The following is a 27,220-nucleotide window of genomic DNA, read 5'->3' as shown; positions in this document are numbered from 1 at the left end:
CAGTAAGATTATAGCTTGTAATTTATTGTAAGAATATAAAGTATGAAAATATCATAGATTTTTGCATAAATCAAATTTAAAGACTTTATTACGGTGAGTTCATACTAATTAGTGATGATGAAAAAACCCACTTATAGAAAAAAATATATGGGGAAAAAATGGCTGGTTTGGGTTGAGAAAAATTTTCTTAATTATTATAATTGTTTTGATAAAAATATAAAACACTCACACTGTAGATTTTTATTAGAAATAAATTTATTGGTTTATTCTCAACAAACATGCATAGTCTAAAGTCACTAACATACAAAAAATGTATCTAGTAACATTTTTAACAGATTAGATCTTGTTTTCCAAATTAATGCTTCTAGTTTTTATGTCCGTTTAGACCTTGGCTTATCTCCTGGTGTGTATAATGGAATAGTGAGAACTGCTGTTTTAGTGGGTGTTCCTGTTGACAAGTTTTTAGATGATTGTATATGACAACCCAGAACTGAGGCAATTGTGATGAGCCTGAGTTACAAGAAATATTAATTACAACCTTATTTTACTAACTTACTCATATCATACATGTTAAAATTTAATATTCAAAGTAAGAACTTGAAATTAACTTAACCTTTTAGTAACTAATATTCAAAGATAGATACATCAAATGTTCCTAAACAACAATCAATACTTTCATACCAAACAAAACACAATAACAGAACTGTAAAAAGGGGCCACTGCTCAACAATATACAAAATGTCATGATTTAGTCAACAAATACCTCAACACATTGTTACATGAAACAAAACTTTCTTATTGAACAAACTACAATAACAGAGCTGTAATCAGAACCTGTGTTTACCAATACAGAAAATGTTGTGATTTAGTTAACAAATACCTCAACACATTGTTACATGAAACAAAACTTTCTTATTGAACAAACTACAATAACAGATCTGTAATCAGAACCTGTGTTTACCAATACAGAAAATGTTATGATTTAGTCAACAAATACCTCAACACATTGTTACATGAAACAAAACTTTCTTATTGAACAAACTACAATAACAGAGCTGTAATCAAGGGACAGGGCTTACCAATACAGAAAATGTTATTATTTAGTCAACAAATACCTCAATATATTGTTACATGAAACAAAACTTTGTTATTGAACAAACTACAATAACAGAGCTGTAATCAAGAGCCTGTGCTTACCAATACAGAAAATGTTATTATTTAGTCAACAAATACCTCAACACATTGTTACATGAAACAAAACTTTCTTACTGAACAAACTACAATAACAGAGCTGTAATCAAGAGACAGGGCTTACCAATACAGAAAATGTTATTATTTAGTCAACAAATACCTTACACACTGTTACATGAAACAAAACTTTCTTATTAAACAAACTACAATAACAGAGCTGTAATCAAGGGACAGGGCTTACCAATACAGAAAATGTTATTATTTAGTCAACAAATACCTCAACACATTGTTACATGAAACAAAACTTTCTTATTGAACAAACTACAATAACAGAGCTGTAATCAAGAGCCTGTTCTTACCAATACAGAAAATGTTGTGATTTAGTCAACAAATACCTCAACACATTGTTACATGAAACAAAACTTTCTTATTGAACAAACTACAATAACAGAGCTGTAATCAAGGGACAGGGCTTACCAATACAGAAAATGTTATTATTTAGTCAACAAATACCTTACACACTGTTACATGAAACAAAACTTTCTTATTAAACAAACTACAATAACAGAGCTGTAATCAAGGGACAGGGCTTACCAATACAGAAAATGTTATTATTTAGTCAAGAAATACCTCAATATATTGTTACATGAAACAAAACTTTCTTATTGAACAAACTACAATAACAGAGCTGTAATCAAGAGCCTGTTCTTACCAATACAGAAAATGTTGTGATTTAGTCAACAAATACCTCAACACATTGTTACATGAAACAAAACTTTCTTATTGAACAAACTACAATAACAGAGCTGTAATCAAGGACAGGGCTTACCAATACAGAAAATGTTATTATTTAGTCAACAAATACCTCTACACACTGTTACATGAAACAAAACTTTCTTATTAAACAAACTACAATAACAGAGCTGTAATCAGAACCTGTGTTTACCAATACAGAAAATGTTGTGATTTAGTCAACAAATACCTCAACACATTGTTACATGAAACAAAACTTTCTTATTGAACAAACTACAATAACAGAGCTGTAATCAAGGGACAGGGCTTACCAATACAGAAAATGTTATGATTTAGTCAACAAATAGCCTAACAGTTTGTGAAATAAACTAAATTCTGAGATTATTTACCTGCTCATATGAATTTTAAAGTCAGGGTGCACATCACTAAAGTCAATAGAGAAGCCATCCACCAACAACGCAACTACCATAGCATATGCAATAGTTTTATCTTTCATACGCTGTGGGAAAGATCTAAAATCAAAGTAAATAATTGAAACAATATGATGAATTAGTAAAGATTTTATTTTGTTAACTGCCGATGTGACATACTGCATCTGTTTTGGCCTTTTATGTAAATAGTATTTAAGTACAATTTTTTTCACTCTAAAACCAGGAGGAAAAGAAACATTATAAGTTCATTTCTATCTAAATGTTGCAAAAAATGTTGACCCATTTTAATAGAAGGATGAACTGCAACTCAATTTTTTGTGAGACATAAGTTACAAAATTTCTATTAAAAATACCTTTTTTGATAAAGAAAACTAAACCACTACTGGAACTAATAACTTACCTTAATTACGTTCAATTCCCAGTGTTTTTTTTTTTTATCATTTCACACAACAGAAAGTTATAAGAATTAAAACTGTTTGTATTTAGAAACCATAACAGCTACAAAATGAGTAAAATCATGAAAAAAAATGTTTTTCTTTTAGTTAGGTTTAGTTGTGATTTTTTATCTTATTTTGTTATCCTTGATGGACTATTATTCTGGTTTGCACTTGTTAATTACACCCTTCCTATAATGTCCAATTCCATTAAATTTATTCCAGTAATGAAGCACATTGTTTATCCAACATGCATGTGCTGTAAGTGCTTACTTTTACATATCAAAAATGTAGTTAACCTCTCCACTTACCTGAATGTAGTTCCATGTTCATTTTCTGATTTCAGTGTAAATTTATTGAGCAAGTGATTTTTAAATGGTTCAGGAACTGTTGGTAAGGGATCTGTTTAATAAAGAACAAAAAAGATATCATATAAATTAAAATAAAAATATTATTTCCAAAACTCTGACATACACTTTTATCGTACACTGTTAAAAACATTCATAAACTTGACCAATAAATTATGTGAAAACATCTTTCCAGACCAGTTAGATATTCCATCAAAACTGTGAAATATCTACAAATACTCAACTTTCTCTACAGCCTTTTCCTGATATTACAAGCCGCATTATGAAAAAGTATTAATTTAAAAAGGGAATATGTGAATCTTGAAAAGCTTACAGAAATAATACAAGTAGTTTAAAACAGGGAAACAAACAAGTTTCAAGGTTTGAGACAAGGTACTGTCAATATTTCCTCAAGCTAAAAATTTTGATTTTGATTGCATGTCAGAAAGGTGTAATATTTAGGAAAGTTCTAAATATAGATTGTGGAAATAATGTCAACACTATATTTCAAACCTTAAATCGTGTTTTTATTTGTTTTCTGCAATTTCACTTTCACTTTATCAATCTTGTAATTATTTGAAAATCTCTATTTCTACTGTTTAAATTAATAATTCTTAATAATCTGGCATTTTAAGTCTTTTTTTTTTTAGTCCATCATAGACATAAATCTGTAAAGTAGGAATTTTAAACAGTGCATAGTTAGCCAACGATGGTCTGTTAGAAAAACTATGTATTAGCTTCATGCAGCTTGGAATAACTGTTGGTCCTGGTATCATTGAAAGCAGTCCTGCATGTATGATCACTATGCATATGCCTGTAATATATACATATATATATATACCACGTCATTATATGAGGAGCCTGTACACATTTGATAGGAGGGACTATTGAACTATACTAGAATGTTGCATGTTGGCTAGTATTTCTATCTATATATAATTTTTTCATACTGTATAAATATATGTATTCATATTCAATACAAATTAAAGACAATGTGTAATAACACAATAGGATATGCATACCAAACAGCATTCTCTCCTCTCCACTAGGCTTCTAATAGGGTTAATCAGTTTTTCTATATACTTTACAAGGTTTACAATGTGGGAAATAATTGTATTTATACAGCTTTTCCTTTCATTTCCAACTTAGAGTCATGACATTACTACAACTGAATACAGCTTTTCCTTTCATTTCCAACTTAATTAGAGTCATGGCATTGCTACAACTGAATACAGCTTTTCCTTTCATTTCCAACTTAATTAGAGTCATGACATTGCTACAACTGAATACAGCTTTTCCTTTCATTTCCAACTTAATTAGAGTCATGACATTGCTACAACTGAATACAGCTTTTCCTTTCATTTCCAACTTAGAGTCATGGCATTACTACAACTGAATACAGCTTTTCCTTTCATTTCCAACTTATTTAGAGTCATGACATTACTACAACTGAATGCAGCTTTTCCTTTCATTTCCAACTTATTTAGTCATGGCATTACTACAACTGAATACAGCTTTTCCTTTCATTTTCAACTTATTTAGAGTCATGGCATTACTACAACTGAATACAGCTTTTCCTTTCATTTCCAACTTAGAGTCATGACATTACTACAACTGAATACAGCTTTTCCTTTCATTTCCAACTTAGAGTCATGGCATTGCTACAACTGAATACAGCTTTTCCTTTCATTTCAAACTTATTTAGAGTCATGACATTGCTACAACTGAATAGCTTTTCCTTTCATTTCAAACTTATTTAGAGTCATGACATTGCTACAACTGAATACAGCTTTTCCTTTCATTTCCAACTTAATTAGAGTCATGACATTACTACAACTGGTGAGCTGTTGCATACTTTACGTGAAACTAGATATTTTCTAATTACAGTATATAGTTATAATTTTTTTCTACCTCACATTCACCACCTCCTGCTTGCACAATTCTTGTCACACCTATCAGTCGACTTCAATAATGGTTGTTGTATCTGTAGTATCTATAAGATTCTCAATCACATAGTGTTGGCTATAATTTGACACTTACAATCAGCAATCACAGTGACTGTTAATCTGATGTTTGAAACTAAGACTTAAAGATTTCTGTTGTGGAATACAGCCTAGATATCTAAATAACACTTAAGATGTTTGTGTAGCATAACAAAAATCAAACTTGCAGTGGTAAAAAACTAATTCTGGTTCTGTCAGTAGCATTGTATATGATAAGGCAGGAGGGCTATAAATATAAACAAATTAGATTCAACATCAATACAGTTCCAAAAATAAGTTAGAATCATATTGGTGCATGTGACGTGCCTGTTGTATAAACATTAGCTTATATCAAAGTCTGGCACAAAGCTATATACGCATGGATGCAGCAAGCTACAATGTGCAATATAAACTCAAGACTATGTTAAAATGATCAGGTGCCAATGATTATACAGCTGATGTTAAATGTTAGGTAATCAAATAAACTTAAAAAGTGCCATACACAATGTGCAGTGATTGGTTGATGTTTTATTGTAATACTCAAAGCCATCTAGCTTTAGGTTGGCCTGAAGTTTAGCCTGATGAAGTTTAATTTGTCTGATGCGTGAAAGCCGATCTAGGTGTATTAACACATAGTGACAATATCTGGAATAGAGAAACCAGTTTAAGATAATAATAGAATACAAATCAGAGATTCTCATTTTGATCCACTACTGTGGTTCATGACAAAGGAAACTGAGAGTTACACAAATCTTTATATCAGATGTAATTTAACTGTGAAAGTTATTTTCTCAATCTTACCTCTTTAACATTACATGTACAATCCTTTCAAGTCCTTAATAATAAGGTTTATGTAGATAGTGAAAAAAGTGCACAAAATGGATTCTTAATATAAATTGTATTGTTTAAAAGCTCCCATTTTTACTTTACTACATGACTTACAGGTCCTGGGCTAATGATTGGTAATACAGTTTATGTAAATACTGATTTGAAAGTGCACAATATGGATTTTTAATGTAAACTGTATCTGTTAAAATATCACATTTTTACTTCACCACATGACTTTCAAGTCTTGGGTTAATGAAGTTGAAAGTAGCAGTACCAATTCTGTATAACATTAATCAAACAAAAAAGTTAAACTTTAAACACAATGCAAAATGAAAAATTATTGAAAATATTTTAATATATTTTAAAATATACCAGAATTTGTATTAAAACATTTTAATTACCTTTTCTTTTCATATCCTGATAACGAAGTTTCAAAAGTTGTATCAAATAATGGAAATAGATAAGAAGTTTAGCCTGATGAAGTTTAGTTTGTCTGATGCGTGAAAGCCGATCTAGGTGTACTAACACATAGTGACAATATCTGGAATAGAGAAACCAGTTTAAGTCACAGTAAAAGCCCTACCACAAAACAGAAACAAGAAGTGTTCTTTGTGTGATGCACGAAAGTCAAACAAGGTGTATTAATTTTTTGTCTTTTCACATTTTCCATCCTATAATTTTAATACAGTATGAGTATGTTCACAAAATTTGGCAGTTTTTTAATTATTTTTGCTAAATATTTGACTGTGAATATATATGTTTTTTGTTACTAATTTCAGTGCAAAGTGATTTCCTCATTAATATTAAAACTACTTTTCTTTATCTAATAAATCTAAGATTATATTTGCCTGATCCCTAAAACCTTCTAAATAAATTTAAACTTTATATCTTATTATTTTCTCTACTTCAACTCCATACAAAGTTCACAAGCTTGACTTAACTCATAACCACTAAGCTACTCATTTTTAAATTGTAACATGAAACTACTCTTGTAGTATTGAACATTAGAGAGAACTACTGGTAATTTGTGAAACAGAGGATGTGGCAGGTGGGGTTTGATTTTTTATTTGATGGCTCTGTAACTAAATAATATTGAAGACTATAACAACTACACTTTTATGAGTGGTAACAATATTACAGTGAGTAATTTATGTTAAATTTAATACTTCATGGAAGGAAGGTGAATATATTAGAGAAGAGAGAATGCTTAGAGAAAAAAATATCACAATTCTCACACTAGGTGAAATTCAGAATTTGAAAAAAAAGTATTACCTTGTAAAATTAAAAACTTGTATTAAAATATGAATTATTAATTAGCTACATTATATTTATTGGTATATTTATTAAAATATGGATTATTGATTAGCTACATTATATTTATTGGTATATTTATTAAAATATGGATTAATGATTAGCTACATTATATTTATTGGTATATTTATTGAAATATGGATTATTGATTAGCTACATTATATTTATTGGTATATTTATTAAAATATGGATTATTGATTAGCTACATTATATTTATTGGTATATTTATTAAAATATGGATTAATGATTAGCTACATTATATTTATTGGTATATTTATTAAAATATGGATTATTGATTAGCTACATTATATTTATTGGTATATTTATTAAAATATGGATTATTGATTAGCTACATTATATTTATTGGTATATTTATTAAAATATGGATTATTGATTAGCTACATTATATTTATTGGTATATTTATTAAAATATGGATTATTGATTAGCTACATTATATTTATTGGTATATTTATTAAAATATGGATTATTGATTAGCTACATTATATTTATTGGTATATTTATTAAAATATGAATTATTGATTAGCTACATTATATTTATTGGTATATTTATTAAAATATGGATTATTGATTAGCTACATTATATTTATTGGTATATTTATTAAAATATGGATTATTGATTAGCTACATTATATTTATTGGTATATTTATTAAAATATGGATTATTGATTAGCTACATTATATTTATTGGTATATTTATTGAAATATGGATTATTGATTAGCTACATTATATTTATTGGTATATTTATTAAAATATGGATTATTGATTAGCTACATTATATTTATTGGTATATTTATTAAAATATGGATTATTGATTAGCTACATTATATTTATTGGTATATTTATTAAAATATGGATTATTGATTAGCTACATTTTTATATATGATGATGAAAAAGTAATTTAATAGATTTTTGAATGTAATTCACTAAACCCTTATAACACATGCAGAAAAATACTCTCATGGAGAAATGGTTAATACATTGTGACAATATCTGGGATACACAAACCAGTTTAGGTCACAATAAAAGTTATATCATTCAACAGAGCAGAAGTTTATCTTGATAAAATTGTATCTGTCTGATCTTTGAAGCCCGACCAAGATGTATTAATATATAGTGAGAAATAGGAAATACAGAAACCCATTTACATTAGAGTAAAAGTTCTACCATATAACAAACAGACAAGAAGTTTTGTTTGTCTGATGTGAAAAAGTGTATCAACCTTATAATGAGTCATGGATCAAAGACCACATCATCACATTTGTTGCTTGCATTCAAATTTTATTAATTTATGTTTAAGTTTGATATCAAATGGTATATTATAATTCAAATTTTAGTATTATGCATAAGTTAATTTCTCAATCTAAAAGTACATATTAACTCTTCTGTAACAAGCTCGGTATGATATACGAGTTTGTCGACACATTAAGCATTTCTACTATAACTTTTGATACAACATGTGTATCTTCACAAAATTTTCTAGACTTTTGGTAAAGATTACAAGTATTTTGTACACAAAAAAATGAGATTTTTATTGAAATATGTTTACTACAGATTTGTTTTAACAGTCTGTTTTGTTACCAGTCTGAGTGCAAAGTGATTTCATGTTATGTTTAAAAAACTATTCTTCATCCCAAAAATCTCAATTATTGTTTCCATAATCTCTAGAACCTTCTAAACACATTTCAAACTTTTGTTTTCAGTAAGACATCACACTTTATGTTATTTATTATACTCTAACTATGTGGGGTCTGTCATCTGACTATCCTCATAACCATAAAAAAATCAGGAAATAAATATAAATTATACTTTCCTCATGCTAGAAGGACTACATATAAAAATACAAATGTTTAGTATATGTAGCTAATGTCATACACTATATATAAACATATATATTTATTTTTTACTGTACTGGTCTTCTATTCATACTTATCTAACATTACATAGTCTGTGTTGACATGGTTCACATGTGCTCCTGCCAGTATCCTGTAATATGTAACTAAACTTTAGTCTTCCCTGTCTTGCCTGTGTTTCAGTAAACTAGTATTTTGTATTTGTAAATATATATTGTATATAGATTATTACTATTTAGAAATAAATTATTAAACTTATTTCTCTTCAAATATAGAACAATAAATCAAGAAGTAAAACAAACAATTATTTCTTCTTGCTAGGACTTCTGTTCTCAGTTGCTGCTGGACATAAGTTGCTAACCATTATAATATTTTGCTTATGGAAGGTATGAAACAAAATTTTTATTTTATATACACAATTAAATAACCAAAAAAAAACATAAATAACTGCATTGATATCACAGAATTTCTCTATAATGTTTAATCTTAGTGACTAAGGTGTTTAAAAAAATATAAAAAGCAGATGAAAGACACAACCTATCTCATTGACATCTTGGACTGAAAAAATGTTCGAGATTTTTCAAAGATTGAAGTGGCAGAGAAAATCACACCAGGGCCATTCTAAGTTATTGACTGGTTATTCACATATGTTAAAATAAGTGCATATAAGAGACCATTCCCAAAATGTAAAGGGGTGAAGGGGCCACCATGTTTGATTCAATACAAAAGGCAAAATAAAAAAGATACAACATTCTTGTTTTATATTCTAGCTTGCCAATATTGGTAATATGAGTTTCTAATTTACATGAAATTTCAGAATTTCTATTTTAGACATCACAAACATCTAATTTTCAAGTGTTGCAATCAACATACCATGTGACTCACTAAAATCTATATTTAGATGTGTTCTTTTAATATTTATTTTTAAATTAAGAAGTTAACTCATCTATAATATTAAGGTTTGAATTAAAATCTACAATTTGATTCCAAACTATTAACATAAATTCATAAAATAGTATTTCAATAAAATTTTTAATGCAAGTCAACAAACATGATGACAAAGTCTTTGACCCCTGACCTGCTGCAAAAGGGTTAAAAGAACACACTTAAATATTAATTCTTGTGAGTTATATAGTGAGTTGAATGCAGCAATGGTTAAAATTAGATGTCTGTGATGACAAAATACTAAGTCTATAGTTTCATATAAATTAGGAACTCAAATTACCAATCAGTGATGTCGAGAAACCCACTTGTTGAGAATTTATATGCAAAAATATTTGTTGAGAATATTTTACATAGATAATGCGCTTTATTCTAGGTCATCGTCAGGTTCACAAAGAAAGAGGTAACTGACCGAAGCTGACCACATGTTTGAAAGGGGTTGTGTAACTGTGTGTCGAAATGTAGAGGGCGGTATTAGATGTTTGAATCTATAGATTCTATAGACCAGCTTCCGGTCAGTTACCTCTTTCTTTGTGAACCTGACGATGACCGAAGAAGGTTGAAACATTGTTCGCTCTTCTATGTAAAATATTTTCTCAACCCAAACGAGCCGTTTTTGCATATAAATTTCTCAAATTATAAATATTGACAAGTTATAATATAAAATATTATTTTTCTCATATTTTTTAATATTGCTGAGATGTGACTTATGTACTGAATAAAATACAGTGCCTCCATTCACTTCTTTCCATTTTTGGAAATGGTCTCTCATGCACACTTACTTCAATATACAGGGTTCATAATTTTCTATTTAAAGCCGGACATGTCCGTTAAAAAATCAAGTTTGACTAGCACTATCCCATCTATCACCAGACATCATGACCGGTGGTCATATTCCTAACATATCGGACACAAATACATCGTCCCCTCAAAAATAAGTGAGGCAAAAGCTGTGTATGCACAGTCCAAAGATTTTGCTTAAAAGTATATTCTATAATGAGTGGAAAATAACTTGCAAAATTTAAGATTTAAGACAAAAAAAACAAAAGCAAATTTTAAAAAACAGTCGTGAACACTCACAAAATATGCTTTTTAGGTCACCTTATCCATGCCATCCTGGATAGTCACGTGACTGTCAAACATTCATGACGATCTGACCATGGCATCTGATAGTAAAAAATGGGAAAGTCTCACGATCTATTTCAGTTTGGCTTCACGAGCAAGACTAATGAATCAGAAGACAATACTATGAAACCCTGAGTGAAAAAACCCAAGCTTGTTCACCCAAGCCCAAGTGTTAAAGCAAAAATTGTTACTGCTAGTACTGGCACTAAGCCTACTCGTTTCCAGGATGAATGGAATAGAGGCCAACCATGGCTGGGGTATAATAATGCTACTGGACTGATGTTTTGCTCAATTTGTCAGGAATATGACCAAAGTAGTGGAAGGCAGAACACCTTCATAACTGGATCTTCCAACCTGAGAGCAAGTGCTGTTAAGAAGCATGAAAACAGTTGTGCCCATAGTCTAAGTTGTCAAGTTAAGACAGCAAAAAAAACACCTGATTTAACTCCCATGATGAAAGAATTGAGAAAACTTAACCAGACTGAGAAAGATCATTTGCTTGTGCTGTTCAGGACTGCCCTTTATATGGCTTTGAATGCCAAACCATTCAGCAATTTTCAAAAGTTTCTGTTGCTGCAGGACCACAACTTTGGTATGAACTTAACAGAACATTATACCAATGAGAAACAAGCAGTTATCTTTACGAAGTATATTGCAGAAACAATTAGAATTAATGTCAGATCTCATCTGCACACCTCATTATTCTTTAGCATTTTGACTGACGGCTCAACAGACACTGCCAACATTGAGCAGGAGAAAGTCTATGTACGATACTTGGACAGTGACTGTTACCCAGTAACCCACTTCCTGTGTCTGCAGTCAGTTGAGAAGGCTGATTGTGAACACTTGCTACAGGCACTTAGTTCAGGTAAGGGTTTCTTAATTACCTGGGATGAGAATTTTCTGGATTTATCCTGAATTCCTAATTAAGAAAAATTAAAATGGACAATATTTCATGTACATTTGTGTTTTAATTCAGGTTTACATAGTCATTCCATTATTAATATACATCAGTGAAAATCATTTTTTAATTGATTTAAACCAAGAAGAACCACTGACAGAATTGGAGCTCAACCAAGCACAACTAGAATAATAGATAATGGAGCAATTGAATTTTCCAAAGTACAAATTTACATTTTGTTTTTGTTTTTTTACAGAAAGTAACTAATATTGGGTACTAATATTTTCTACTTGCAGCATTGTCCATATATCGCAAGTGTCCCGACTGGCTTGAATCAATTGTATGCCTAACAGCTGATGGGGCAGCTGTCAATTTTGGCACAAATAAAGGACTTGTCAACAGATTGAAGGCACAAAAACCTTATTTGATAGTGATCCACTGTGTTAGTCACAGATTGGAACTTGCAATTAAGAAGACCATCAAGGACATCCCTTACCTTGATAGTATCCAAACATTTTTAGAAAACTTATGGAAGTTTTGTGACAATTCGCCACAGAACAGGGCTGGCCTCAAAGAAGCTGGTAAAACCAACAATATTATTGTTAAAAAGCCAACAAAACGAACAGGAACCCGGTGGGAGGCCTACAAAGAGCGCACTCTTCATAGGTAAAATTATCACATATCTGAATGAGAGATTTGAAGAATTTGATAAGGATTTTATTGGTGCCAAATTTTTTAAACCAAGGAACTGACCTAAAAGCAAAGAAGCATTGTCATCTTATAGCCATAATGAACTCCAGACACTATTGGACCACTTTGGTGCTCTGCTAGAAGCTGAGGGCTTCAACATTACCGCTGATATTTGCCAAGCTGACTTACAAGAGACACTGCTCAAAGCCACAAGATTTGCCAAATCAGATGAGTCCCTGGCTAGTAGTGCAAGTGGATTGTGGGCCCATGTGTTAAGTCAAATTACTGTTGAGGACGGTAAACCTATCCCTGGAGCAACAGTGTTGGCCTTGGTATGCCTCATGCAGGTGATTTCCATGTCATCTGCTGAACCAGAATATGGATTTTCCCAGATGGCAGTTATTAAGGATGACTGGTGGTCCAAACTAATAAATGGTTCTCTTGATGGCAATAAAATTAGCTAAGAATAAGACCTGTGATCTTGCAAGCACAGAATTACTGTGCAGGTCTGTAGAATCCTGGTGGAAGGACAGTATAAAAACCAGATGATTTGTGAGTCCACATGAAACTCACACATGTAGAAACAATAGAGATACAGATGTCTTAGTGCTGGATGACTAAATCTACCAGTTTGATTGGTGTGCCATTTTTAATGGATACAAGGCTTGTTGCCACTTGCTTTTAAATAATGTTTCAGTGCCATAAATAAAATAATTCTGTTTTATATAATAATGGTTTCCAGTAATGTCTGGTGACAATTTTGAGGTGTCCTGTTAAAATTTCAAGTGTCCGGCCAGTTTCACTGTTCAGCAGAACATGTGTCCTGCTGAAAATTTAGAACATTTCTACCCCTGATATATGACATTGAATAACCAGCCAACTGCTTAGAATGTCCTCGTAGTGATTTTCCCAACCACTTTCATGTATTAGGAGCCATTTCATTCTTTTAAACCGAGATTTCAAGGAGGTAAGTTGTGTCATTAGTCTCCTCAAAAATTTCATATTTTTTATACCTAAATATATCTCAGTTATTAAGCTGTAGTGGAATTCTATGGTACCAGTGTAATTGTTTATGATTTTTTATTATTCAACTTTATATATAAAACCTAAAAAAATACTTTATTTCTTATATCTCATGGACAAAAATTTTAAAAGAGTTTGCAATTTATGTCAAGTAGCAACCAAATGTAAAGGTCATGCTAGGACTAGAAGAAATAATTGTTTGTTTACTTCTTTATTTACTGTTGTATAATTTAAGAAAAATAAGTTTAATACCTTATTTCTAAATAGTAATAATCTATATACATATAGAATATATAATAATTGAAATGTGGCTGCATATTACTGAATACTAATCCACTAAAACACAGCTAAGTCAGTTTACTTTATAAAGACTAATGAACATTTTTATATTATAAAACATGGTAACATTAGTGTATGTGCACTGCATCAGTGCAAGTTCTGTGATGTTAGCCAGGCATGACTGGAAGGTCAATATGATAAAAATAATAAATATATAATGTTAGAAGACTTAAGCTATTTAGACTAAACACTGTATTTTCATGGCATAATTTGTGGTCATTTCAGAATGAAAAAAAGCCAAATATACATTTATTTTCTAATTTCTTATGATGGTTACCAGATCAGTCAAATAGGGCAGAATAAATAACAAAAAAAATGTAAAGTCTCAGTGAAAATAATCAGAAAACAAACATTTGAAATATATTTAGAATATTTTAGAGATTACACAAATAATAATTGAGCTTTTTGGTACAAAGAACATAAAAAAATCACTTTTCATTTGAAATTGTAAGGAAACAGGCTTGGTATTTTCACAAACAAATATTTAATGTACATTCTTCATTAAAAAAACCTACTTTTTTGTGTGCAAAAAAGTTAGTCTTTACTAAAAGTCTAGTGAATATTGTAAAGAAAAACACACTGTATCAAAAGTTATAGTATAATGTGTACAAATGTGTTTATGAACTTGTATATTAATATTTTACAGTTAATACATAATAACAGTATCTGGAATAATTATATCAGAGTAAAATAAAGCTGAACACTTTTACTGGCTCATTACAAATAGCTTCTAAGTATGTGTTAAAATAATATAAATTAAAACAATGCTAATTATTTGTTAGGGCTAACTAACTAATTATAACTATTCTACCAATCAATTATTAAAGCACAGTTAGAAAATTAATAACTTAAACTGGAAATGAAAATATAATTATGGTGTTTAATTAAATGTAAATTTGTTGGAAGGCTTTTCCATCATTACTTTTCACCCTCATGTTATATCTTAAAAGGACAAATCAACATTAGAGTTTCAAGATATTTAAACAAAACAAAATGATATGATACTCATCTCAATAAATTATGGCAAGAATTGGAATATGAGACTATTTGACTTACAAACTCACTAGTTTTGTAATTTGGAGAACTCAGAGATTTCTTACCAATGTCCTTTTAGTTAAAGTTATTGTTATAAAATGAACTCACCAAAACAAAATGATTTATTCCATTATGTGTTGTTTATATTCATGGTTACTGTTCTTCTATCCAAACTCATTCTTATAAAGTAAACATAAAGAAATAAAATTATTATAAAGTACATGTTTGACATGAGATTTTGTTAACCATTCAATAATCAGTTTGTTTATACACAAAACAGCTTACTTTCCTTCCTTTTTCCATTCATTAATTTGGTCAAGTGTAGCATCTGCCACAAGATTAGCTTCTTCATCAAGGCCAGAATATTCTTCATCAGATATAACTTTACCAGTTTTGTTAAAGGAAGAATGTTTTTTTTCTTTTCAAGGTTGACACATTACAAATGTGTTAATTGTTTCTTAAAACTATTTTTTAAAAACTTTACAAAGAACAACTTTTGTTTAATTTAATGCACTCTACAGTTTTAATTCTAACATTAAAAACCTTAAATTTCCTAAATTGGTTGAGTTTCATGAAATATTATTTATGTTTAGCAACAGATGAAACAAAGTATTTTAATCTTTATATCCAACGAAGGAACCCACCTGATGAAAGAATAAATTTTAATCTTTATGTCCAGCGAGAGAATCCAGCTGATGAAACAACAGTCATCTTTACATCCAACAAAGGAACCCAACTGATGAAACAATGAATTATAATTTGTATGTCCAGCAAGGGAACCCAACTGATGAAACAATGAATTCTAATTTGTATGTCCAGCAAGGTAACCCAACTGATGAAACAATAAATTCTAATTTGTATGTCCAGCAAGGGAACCCAACCAACAAAACAAAGTATTTTAATCTTTACACCCAACAAAAGAACCCACCTGATGAAACAAAGTATTTTAATCTTTATTTCCAGCAAGAGAATCCATCTGATTAAACAATAAATTATTGTCTTTACATACAACAAAGGAACCCACGTGATGAAAGAATAAATTTTAATCTTTACGTCCAGCAAGAGAATCCATCTGATTAAACAATAAATTATTGTCTTTACATACAACAAAGGAACCCACTTGATGAAAGAATGAATTTTAATCTTTATGTCCAGCAAGAGGATCCATCTGATTAAACAATAAATTATTGTCTTTACATACAACAAAGGAACCCACGTGATGAAAGAATAAATTTTAATCTTTATGTCCAGCAAGAAAATCCAGCTGATGATACAATAATCATCTTTACATACAACAAAAGAACCCAAGTGATGAGACAATTAATTCTAATCTTTACATCCAACAAAAGAACCCAAGTGATGAGACAATTAATTCTAATCTTTACATCCAACAAAGGAAACCAACTAATGAAACAATGAATTATAATCTTTATGTCCAGCAAGAGAATCCAGCTGATGAAACAATAAGTTATTGTCTTTACATACAACAAAGGAACCCAAGTGATGAAACAATAAATTCTAATTTTTTTGTCCAGGAAGGGAATCTAACTGATAAAACAATGAATTCTAACCTGTATGTCCAGCTAGTTCCTTAATTTTAACCCAACAATATATTACCTTTAATAGATATAAAACATCAAACCTATCTTTAAACGAGGGATAGGTTATCAAACAAGCCAGTGGCTATTGTACCTTTAACAAAAACAGAACATCAAATTTCTCAAAATAGAAGGGCTAGCTTATCAAACAATTCAGTGGCTATTCTAACTTTGACAAGTATGAAACATAAAAACTAATAAATCAAAGAACAAGAGAAAGAGAAAAAGCTAGTTACAAAAACTCTTAACAATCTTTATGATAGAAAAACAGAAGATAATTAAACAAGAAGTGTTAAGGTATTTAAAGACAAATTTCTAATTAAAATAATATTTTTCTGCAGTTACAAAAAAAGAAAAGGATACTATCTTTCACATCATACACCTCCTCTGAACAGCTGGCATTTCGATTTTGTGGTGGAATTGCTTCAGGCATTTCAAGTTCCAATTGATTCTTTGTCGTTGTCTTCGTGCCTTTTTCAGTTAAATAACTTAGTTTCAAAACCTTACATTTATTAGCAAAATTTTTACTATTAAACCTAAAGTTAGTTTCTTAATATGTAAATAATGGAAAACGATAGAACCACTTAGGCAAATAATTTAGAAAGCTGTGTTGTCTCTAATTGAAATTCTAAGTTAAATAATGTGATTGTGAAGATATCTATGACCAACAACATTAGCAAGATACTAACATTTAGTATAGGCTTATTTACTGCAAAAATAATGATAATTTATAAAGCTTATGGCAAGTAATAGTTTTTATAAGCAGAATCAACTATAGCTAACAATGAGTTATTTATGAAACTATCCAATTTATATATATTGTTAACTATACTGAGAAAGGTCTTACTATGGTCAGTGGTCAAAGGATGGGTCACTGCATTTGTAGACTCACATTCAAAATTGTATTGAAGTACTATTTTATCAATGCATGACAAAAAGTTTAGCATAAGATTGAAATTATAATTCATATCTTAGTATTATACATTAGTTAATTTCTTAAAATATAAAATAAACACACTAAATATCAATTTGTGTGTGTCACATGGTTTGTTGAATGGTTCAAATTAGATGTTAGTGATGTCAAAGTATTTAGTTTCGTACAAATTATGAACTCAAATTACTAATATTAAACAGCTACAATATAAAGTAAGAACCACCAACAATTTCTGTTGTTTGAAGTATCAATATATTTATTGTAGTATTCACTGTTTTAAGAAAAATAATATTAAAAACTTATTTGTAAATATTAATAAAGTATCATAACTGAAATGTGATAGTTTTACAAAATACAGCCAAGACAGCTCACTTTGTAAAAATTAAAGGTTAGTTTTATATTACTGGACATGAGTGTATGTGTGCAACGTCATTGTAACTTCTGTATTGTTAAGACAAGTCACTTTGTGAAAACTAATGGTTAGTTTTATATTATTGGATATGGTGACATGAGTACATGTGTGCAACATCATTGTAACTTCTGTATTGTTAAGACAAGTCACTTTGTGGAAACTAATGGTTAGTTTTATATTATTGGATATGGTGACATGAGTACATGTGTGCAACATTATTGTAACTTCTGTATTGTTAAGACAAGTCACTTTGTAAAAACTGTTAGTTTTATATTATTGGATATGGTGACATGAGTACATGTGTGCAACATCATTGTAACTTCTGTATTGTTAAGACAAGTCACTTTGTGGAAACTAATGGTTAGTTTTATATTACTGGATATGGTGACATGAAAACATGTGTGCACCATCTTTGAAAATTCTGTATTGTTAAGACAGGCATGTCAGAAAGGTCAATAACATAAAAATAATAAATATAAATAAATTTGTATTGTTGTGAGTTTGAAGCTATTTAAACTAAACATTTGTGTTATAATTTGTAGCAACTCCAGCATAATTTATATCTACTTTCTAATTTCTTTACAAGGTCAGTCAAATTAGAAAAACCTGAACAGAGATACAATATTGAAAATAAAAGATAAAATATAAATATTTTTCTGAAAAAGTTTGATAATTGCTCACTAATGTATAGAACTTAGAGATTTTGCACATAAAATTTGAAATTGTTCTGATTCATAACAATATTTTAAATCTTAAAATCAAAATTACTTTGCGTGTTGGATAATCAACATTCTGAAAGAAAGTATTTGTGAGAAAAACATTACTTTAGAAATCTTAAAATTTAATAAAAAAAGTAATATTTTGCACACAAAAGCCTTGTAATGTTTACTAATAATCCTCAAAATCTCAGGAAGATACACTTACTACTTTAAAAGTTATAACAAGCACAATGTCATTATGAGGTTGGTCCCTGAGACCAAGTATATAGTGACAGAATTAAGAATCCTGTTCAATTACAGAAAAGTGTGACATAAGAACTACTTTTTTATACCTTTTGTAGCTTACTCTTGAAAACAGATACTGCCTTCTTAGCTTTTCAATAGTACCAACCATACTATCATGTTCTTCTGAAAAGCATTGTGAAAATAGTAGCTCTCTTGATGTTCTATTTAATTACTACTGATAAGAAGATAAGATTTTATTCCATCTTTCATTTCCTTAAAAAAGTCAACTGCAGGTACTCAAAACTTATGACTTTGGTGTTTTCTTCAATATTATTGTTGCTATCATTAACATGTTACATTAAGTTTTTGAGAAAATCTTGTTGTCTTTCTATATATGTTTTCAGCTTTCTTACTTTGCTCTCTTTTCAGATTTATACATATGAGCTAGTTCTACTTTACTATGCTCTTAAAAATATTGTTGATTCAGTAGCTGTTTTAAACCTACGTTTGAACAATGTTGAACTTATTAACAGCTGTTTAACTTAAAAGGTTATTTTTGAACAATGTTCTGATTATAAAAAAGCTGTTTAATTTTAGAAGGTTATTTTTGAACAATGTTCTGATTATAAAAAAGCTGTTTAATTTAAAAGGTTATTTTTAAACTGTTCTGATTATAAAAAGCTGTTTAATTTAAAAGGTTATTTTTAAACAATGTTCTGATTATAAAAAACTGTTTAATTTTAGAAGGTTATGTTTACACAATATTGTGATTACCAACAACTGTTTCATTCTAAAAAATTGTCTCTATATAACACTGTACTTAAAATCAGCTCAATCTTTGACCACTTTTAACCAGTTCAGTGGTTTCTGAAGCTTTTCATTAACTGTATAATATAGCCTGTGATTAAAAATAATTTAACTTTTACCTAAACTCTGTAACTGTATAATATTTTATGATAAATAGTTTAATATTTACCTAAACTCTGTAACTGTATAATATTGTATTATACATAGTTTAATATTTACCTAAACTCTGTAACTTTTTAATATTTTATTATAAATAGTTTAATATGTTCCTATACTCTGTGATTATAAAGAGCTAGACTTTCATCAAAATGTTGTAAAATAGTGAGATTATCAACGCGAGACTTTTATTCAAACTGGTAGCATATTGTGATATCAACAACTATGCCTAATTAAACTTTACATAATATTGTGATATCAACAACTAAGCCTAATTAAACTTCACATAATATTGTGATATCAACAACTAAGCCTAATTAAACTTTACATAATATTGTGATAATGAACAACTATATTTTTATATAAACCTGGATCTTTACCAAGTCTTTATATTCCTAAAATATTGCAATTATCAAAGTCTAGTCTTTTATTTATAGGTTGTAGAATATTACAATAATAAATAGCTGGACACTCACCTAGAATCTTTTTATTACCAACAACTAAACCTTTATTTCAATGTTTGTATAATATTGCAACTGCCAACTACCAGGCTTTTCTAAACTGGTCGTTCTTAAACTTCAGTAATCTAAGAATCCCTTTTTATTTTAAACTGTTTTGAAGATCATCCCAACTTTACTGATTTTTATTTTATTTTGAAAACAAAATCATGTACACAAAAAGCCATATTAAAAAGTTGAATGTTTTAATTAATATAACTTTTAATTGTTAAAGCATTACTATCTCTATCAGCAGCTAGTATTAGGCTAAGATCTGTATTTCTGTAACATTACTGTTTCTATCAGCAGCCAGTAATAGGCTAAGCTCTGTATTTCTGTAACATTACTATCTCTATCAGCAGCCAGTATTAGGCTAAGCTCTGTATTTCTGTAACATTACTATCTCTATCAGCAGCCAGTATTAGGCTAAGCTCTGTATTTCTGTAACATTACTATCTCTATCAGCAGCCAGTATTAGGCTAAGCTCTGTATTTCTGTAACATTACTATCTCTATCAGCAGCCAGTATTAGGCTAGCTCTGTATTTCTGTAACTTTACTATCTCTATCAGCAGCCAGTATTAGGCTAAGCTCTGTATTTCTGTAACATTACTATCTCTCATCAGCAGCCAGTGTTAGGCTGGCTCTGCTATTTCTGTAACAAACACTATCTCAGCCTCTCAGCCAGCCAGTATTAGGCTAGCTCTGTATTTCTGTAACATTACTATCTTTATCAGCAGCTAGTATTAGGCTAAAGCTCTGTATTTTCTGTAACATTACTATCTCTATCAGCAGCCAGTATTAGGTTAAGCTCTGTATTTCTGTAACATTACTATCTATCAGCAGCCAGTATTAGGCTAAGCTCTGTATTTCTGTAACATTACTATCTCTATCAGCAGTCAGTATCAGGTTAATCTGTATTTCTGTAACATTACTATCTCTATCAGCGCAGTATTAATTGTAAGCTCTGTATTTTTCTGTAACATTACTGTCTCTATCAGCAGCCAATATTAGGCTAAGTTCTGTATTTCTGTAACATTACTATCTCTATCAGCAGCTAGTATGAGGTTAAGCTCTCTATTTCTGTAACATTACTATCTCTATCCGCACCCAGTATTAGGCTAAGCTCTGTATTTCTGTAACATTACTGTCTCTATCAGCAGCCAGTATTAGGCTAAGCTCTGTATTTCTGTAACATTACTATCTCTATCAGCAGCCAGTATCAGGTTAAGCTCTCTATTTCTGTAACATTACTGTCTCTATCAGCAGCCAGTATTAGGCTAAGCTCTGTATTTTCTGTAACATTACTATCTCATAGCAGCCAGTATCAGGTTAAGCTCTGTATTTCTGTAACATTACTATCTCTATCAGCAGCCAGTATTAGGCTAAGATCTGTATTTCTGTAACATTACTATCTCTATCAGCAGCCAGTATTAGGCTAAGATCTGTATTTCTGTGACATTACTATCTCTATCAGCAGCCAGTATCAGGTTAAGCTCTGTATTTCTGTAACATTACTATCTCTATCAGCAGCCAGTATTAGGCTAAGCTCTGTATTTCTGTAACATTACTATCTCTATCAGCACCCAGTATTAGGCTAAGCTCTGTATTTCTGTAACATTACTATCTCTATCAGCAGCTAGTATCAGGTTAAGCTCTGTATTTCTGTAACATTACTATCTCTATCAGCACCCAGTATTAGGCTAAGCTCTGTATTTCTGTAACATTACTATCTCTATCAGCAGCCAGTATTTGGCTAAGCTCTGTATTTCTGTAACATTACTATCTCTATCAAGAGGCAGTATTAAGCCTACCTGATACTTCCTTTTCTATATTTTCAACAACTTTGTCTGCAACTTGTTCTAGGTTTCCTTCTTCAACTTTGTGATTGACCCTAGATTCCATTGCCTTTCTTCTTCGTTTGCTTCCAAATGCACTGGTCAGCATGTCAACCTAGTGAGAAAGATACAAGGCAGAGGTGAATAAATCAGTACAAAGATCAATGATTCTCATATTATTCTAAAACTAAAATGGTATGACCAGCTATCAAAGCATAATAGTATTGATCAATAAGTCAGCCTTATATAAAATATTTTGACTGAATTGAAGTGTAAGGTAAAAGTGAATTTTGTTCTGATGGAAAAAAACAGCTGAATGTAAAAAATTATCATTGTATTGGTAATATATTTTACATTATTGAAAACAGTTAGACAAATACACAAATGATCTGTGAAGTAATTCATGATGACAAGAAACCCACTTGAAGTAAAAATGTATCTTAGGACAGCTAGTATGGGAATTATCACTTTTACTAATAAAGCAGAGACAAACAAATGATCCATATTAACTGACCCAAAAGAAAAAATTTCAAGAAAAACTATTTAATGAGGGAAAATTTTGTATCAACTTGACCACAAAATTAAAGTGCACACAATCAGCAGAAGCAGACTTGAAACACAGACAATATATTAAAAATAAATCCAGACCTTCCCATTGAAACAAACCTTCTCTTCTCAAGAAAAAAAGTAGTAGTTCAGTGAAAGCACAACTGCAATCAAAAAATATTCTCTCTCTATGCAGCTGATCAATCAGACAACAAATACAGAAATAGCTTATGCAATAATTGCAAAGTTTTCTTCCAAGTGCAAGAGAAACATGTAACAATGCAACCATCCCAAAGAACCAGTATATAATTTCCTTAACTGGACAGTCTATAGAAAGTGACAAATCAAACTGAACTTTATGCAACCCTCAACTGCATTCAGAATGTCCCAGATTAGGACAACAATTTACAGTAAAGCTATGATACAGTGACCATTTATATAATAAAAAAAACTAATGTGGTCAATTGGAGAAAGAAAAAGAAATGGAAGAAATAAGAAGAGAAGACAATATAAACAGCTGAAAAAGAATAGGCACATAACTTGAAAGTACATTGAACAACTGGAAAGGAAGAAATTATAACAGTTGAGGAAAGAAAAATAAGAGACAGTACAAAATTTTTATGAAAGAATAGCAGTGAAAGATAGTTTGAACAGCTGGTTAAAAATAGGAATGGATAGAAGAAGAAAGAATTCTGAGCTGGTGAAGAAAATTCATTTATGAAAGCATTTATTTTGATATTGTAATAAAAGTGGAAAAAGGAGAAAGCAGTATGAACATTTATGAAGATAAACAAAATGGAAGGAAGGGTAAAAGACAGTGTCAAGAGCTGATGAAAGAAATTAATAGATGAAGAAGAAATCAATAAGAACAGGAGAGAAAAGAGGATTGGAAAGAGAAGAATCAGTAAAAGAAATATAGTTTTCTCTCAGGAATTCTCTGAAAAGAAATTTCCCTTCTTATGATAATGCAAAAATTAACAATAATTTTACTCACAAAATACAACATAAAACAATTTATACAATAAACCCTGAAGAACTGGCTGATCCAAGATAAGTAAATAAAACATGCACTTATCAAAAGACATCTACTGGAAGTTTGAAATTAGCAAGACAAAGCAAATAAACCAAACTGGTTGCTAATTTTACAATCTGATTAGTCAATATAATTGAACTTCAAATAAACCAAGCTGATTGCTAACTTTCAAATCTAATTAGTCAGCATGAATGAACTTCATATCACCTCTCTTATTAGATAAATCTGGCTAAAGTACACATTTAACATGATTTAATATGTTACTCAGCTATTTTGTATCAGTTGTACCTCTCTTATTAGATAAATCTGGCTAAAGTACACATTTAACATGATTTAATCAGCTACTCAGCTTGTTTGTTTCAGTTATACCTCTCTTATTAGATAAATCTAGCTAAAGTACACATTTAACATGATTTAATCAGTTACTCAGCTAGTTTGTGTGAGTTATACCTCTCTTATTAGATAAATCTGTCTAAAGTGCACATTTAACCTGATTTAATCAGTTACTCAGCTAGTTTGTATCAGTTGTACCTCTCTTATTAGATAAATCTAGCTAAAGTACACATTTATCCTGATTTAATTAGGTATTCAGCTTGTTTGTTTCTGTTATACCTCTCTTATTAGATAAGTCTAGCTAAAGTGCACATTTAACCTGAATTAATCTACTATTCAGTTAGTTTGTGTAAGTTATTCATCTTAGAATTACTAGACGATCGAGCATATTCAAAATACATTTTAATGCTATGTCCTAGTTCATGACATCAAAATGTCTTTTTAACTACTCTAAGGTATTCAAGTTCACTGATATACAACAGAAGTGTTTCAGTGCATATTTAAAATGCAGAATTATGATGGTTAAGCACATAACGTAACAAACTTGGGCAGTAACGGAAAGAAATACAGAAACATGAGTGAATATACAAACAAAATTTTTATTGAAAGTGAATAATGTGTTAAAGAATACACTGACTAGTTAGCATGTAATTCTATTATCCTTTAATTTAGTTGCTGGTGTTAAAACAGGAGTTTTTATTTAAAAGATTAAAATACCAACCAAACGTTACACATGCTACACCAGAATCCAATATTGCACACATCACAGACTATTTCATTCAACATTTATAGGGATAAAAAGCCTTTTATTCACATCATTTTGTATAAGTATCTGGAACATCCTTTGAAATGGGATAACCACATCCTAAGGATCTCAGACACTAACTTCTAGCCACTTATCTAAGTAAAAAGATTAGTACATTAGTCTGGCCTTCCAACACATTCTCTACAGACTTGGTTGAATCAGCTGAGTTTTTGACTTCAAATTAACCTTTATGGTTTTCAAACTATAAACTTTCAATATGTTTTATTTATCTTCATGAAATTTTGCAAACTTTCAAGAAGCATTAGGAGTCTTTAGTTGATAAAAAAAATCATAAGTTTTAAGAATATATTTTCACAAAAACTTTATCCACAAATATATATACAGTCAAAGAGTTGACTCCTCTAAGTGTAAAGTGATTTTCATGTTTAGATTTAAAATATTTTTCTTACCAGCATATTTCATCTATGTAACCTGTGAAACCTCTAATTAAATTTGAAACATTAACCTCACTTTTTATACTAATGGCACTATTGCCCCAAATATTTGATTTATTTAATTAAACACTGGACCACAAACACAAAATAATAATACACAAAAAGCAGACAATATCCTGTAACTAGAACAATGTTTCTGGGTTTCAAATTATATGACAAGATCCACTGAAGATTTAGCTAATATAAATAACGTGGTCTCCATAGTGATAAGTTTGAACTGGTTGGGAACTACAAATTTCTCTGTGTAAAAAATAATTTAATATAATAAACCATTTGTGAGATTAAATTTCTCACTTTCTATTGATTATAAATAATATAATGTTGAACATCAGAGGAAACTATTGACAATTTGTGAAACAGAGGATGTGACAGGTGGGCATAGCGAAAGGTATCTCATTTTCCAACTTATGGCTCTGGAATCAAATAATTTCAGTCAAATTTTATACTTCTCAAAGGGGTAGTAAATAAATTAAAGAAGGGATCCTAGAGAGCAAATGTTATAATTCTCATACAAAGGAGATGATTTTTTTTTTTAAATATTGAAATTAAAATTTATATAACATTAAAATTTGAATCATTAGCTAATTTTGACATGAAGTTCATTGAGCTACTATGACAGGAAAGTAACTCACTAAAATATTGTGACAAGAGCATAATGCACCTATGGAGTTAATAAAAGTGTGATTAATTACATGCAGACAATTCAAAATATTTTGAAAGATATACTCTAAACCAGCCAAGAAAGACTGGAATTATTGTTGTTTCATGTGTCTCACTTTTAGCAAGATTTATTGTAACACTTCAGAAAAAGTATGATATTGTGAAATGCACAATCCTAGGTTTGTCAATTTTCTAGAAATTAAATATTGCTGTCTAGATAAGAGTTGTATGAATAACAATGTAAAATAATATTTAAGTTAATACAAATAGTACAGTAAATAACATTAAAGTGTATTATGTATAACTGTTACCACATAATGTGCTATGTATAGTTATCATTTGGTCAGAGATAACAAATTGTACACCAAAACCATTAGTTTGTTAATGTAACTCACACCAGTTAGAATACTTTTCATCCCTATTTTGATCCATTTTTCATTAAGACAACTAAATATACCAGCTTTAGTTAGGAAATGACAAATACACTTTTAATTAGCTAAATGTATCCTAGGAGGCTGGATGGTTAGAAACAACCCAAATGTGTGTTTTATAATGTGTACAGATAATGCAAATCATTGAACACTACAAAACGAAAATCAACATTCTAGGCTGCAGATACAACTTAACTGCTTGAGCTATTATTCTTTTCCAGTGAAAATCCATGATAGAAAACAAATGAAGTACTATGTATGAAATACAGCTATATAATTAGATTATGTAACAATGGCATTATATGGAGTAGTTTTATATTACACCGTACTATTTGTGCATACATTACAGTGCAGTAACTACATGGAGCACACCAACATTACTTACCTTTTCAGTATAAGTTTTAGATTTCTCACTTTGGATTTTTGTTTCTTAGCAACCACCTGTATTGGATAAGGAACAAATCTGGTTTCTAACATTTGTTTGGTTGTGATTTTATTTATGTGTAGTAGATAAAACAGTTTACAATTGTAAAGACCACTACAAACAAACATCTTGGTGACCAATAAA

The 27,220-nt window shown here is 29.9% G+C and overlaps 2 protein-coding genes across 4 annotated transcripts in view; both read right to left on the bottom strand.

Moving 5' to 3' along the window:
- The window catches only part of LOC143231324 (uncharacterized), a 196,480-nt gene that overhangs the window by 44,906 nt on the left and 124,354 nt on the right, over positions 1–27,220 (bottom strand). The window lies entirely within an intron of this gene.
- On the bottom strand, positions 238–27,099 carry LOC143231306 (DNA-directed RNA polymerase I subunit RPA49-like). 2 transcript variants are annotated; one of them, XM_076465859.1, is made up of 8 exons: positions 27,038–27,099; positions 22,366–22,504; positions 17,167–17,274; positions 15,491–15,593; positions 6,368–6,507; positions 3,121–3,211; positions 2,334–2,456; positions 238–510 (listed from the first exon to the last, which is right to left on the bottom strand). In XM_076465859.1, exons 2-8 carry the CDS (start codon positions 22,496–22,498, stop codon positions 372–374), a joined length of 837 nt encoding a protein of 278 aa, XP_076321974.1. In that variant the 5' UTR covers positions 22,499–22,504; positions 27,038–27,099; the 3' UTR covers positions 238–371. The 2 variants fall into 2 exon arrangements, with proteins under 2 accessions (XP_076321974.1, XP_076321981.1); XM_076465866.1 differs by having other exon boundaries at positions 15,491–15,587.

Source organism: Tachypleus tridentatus, chromosome 1 (genome assembly GCF_004210375.1).
Source record: "Tachypleus tridentatus isolate NWPU-2018 chromosome 1, ASM421037v1, whole genome shotgun sequence".
In the NCBI taxonomy this organism is placed as follows: domain Eukaryota; kingdom Metazoa; phylum Arthropoda; class Merostomata; order Xiphosura; family Limulidae; genus Tachypleus; species Tachypleus tridentatus.
This window is presented reverse-complemented; position numbering and strand designations above follow the sequence as displayed.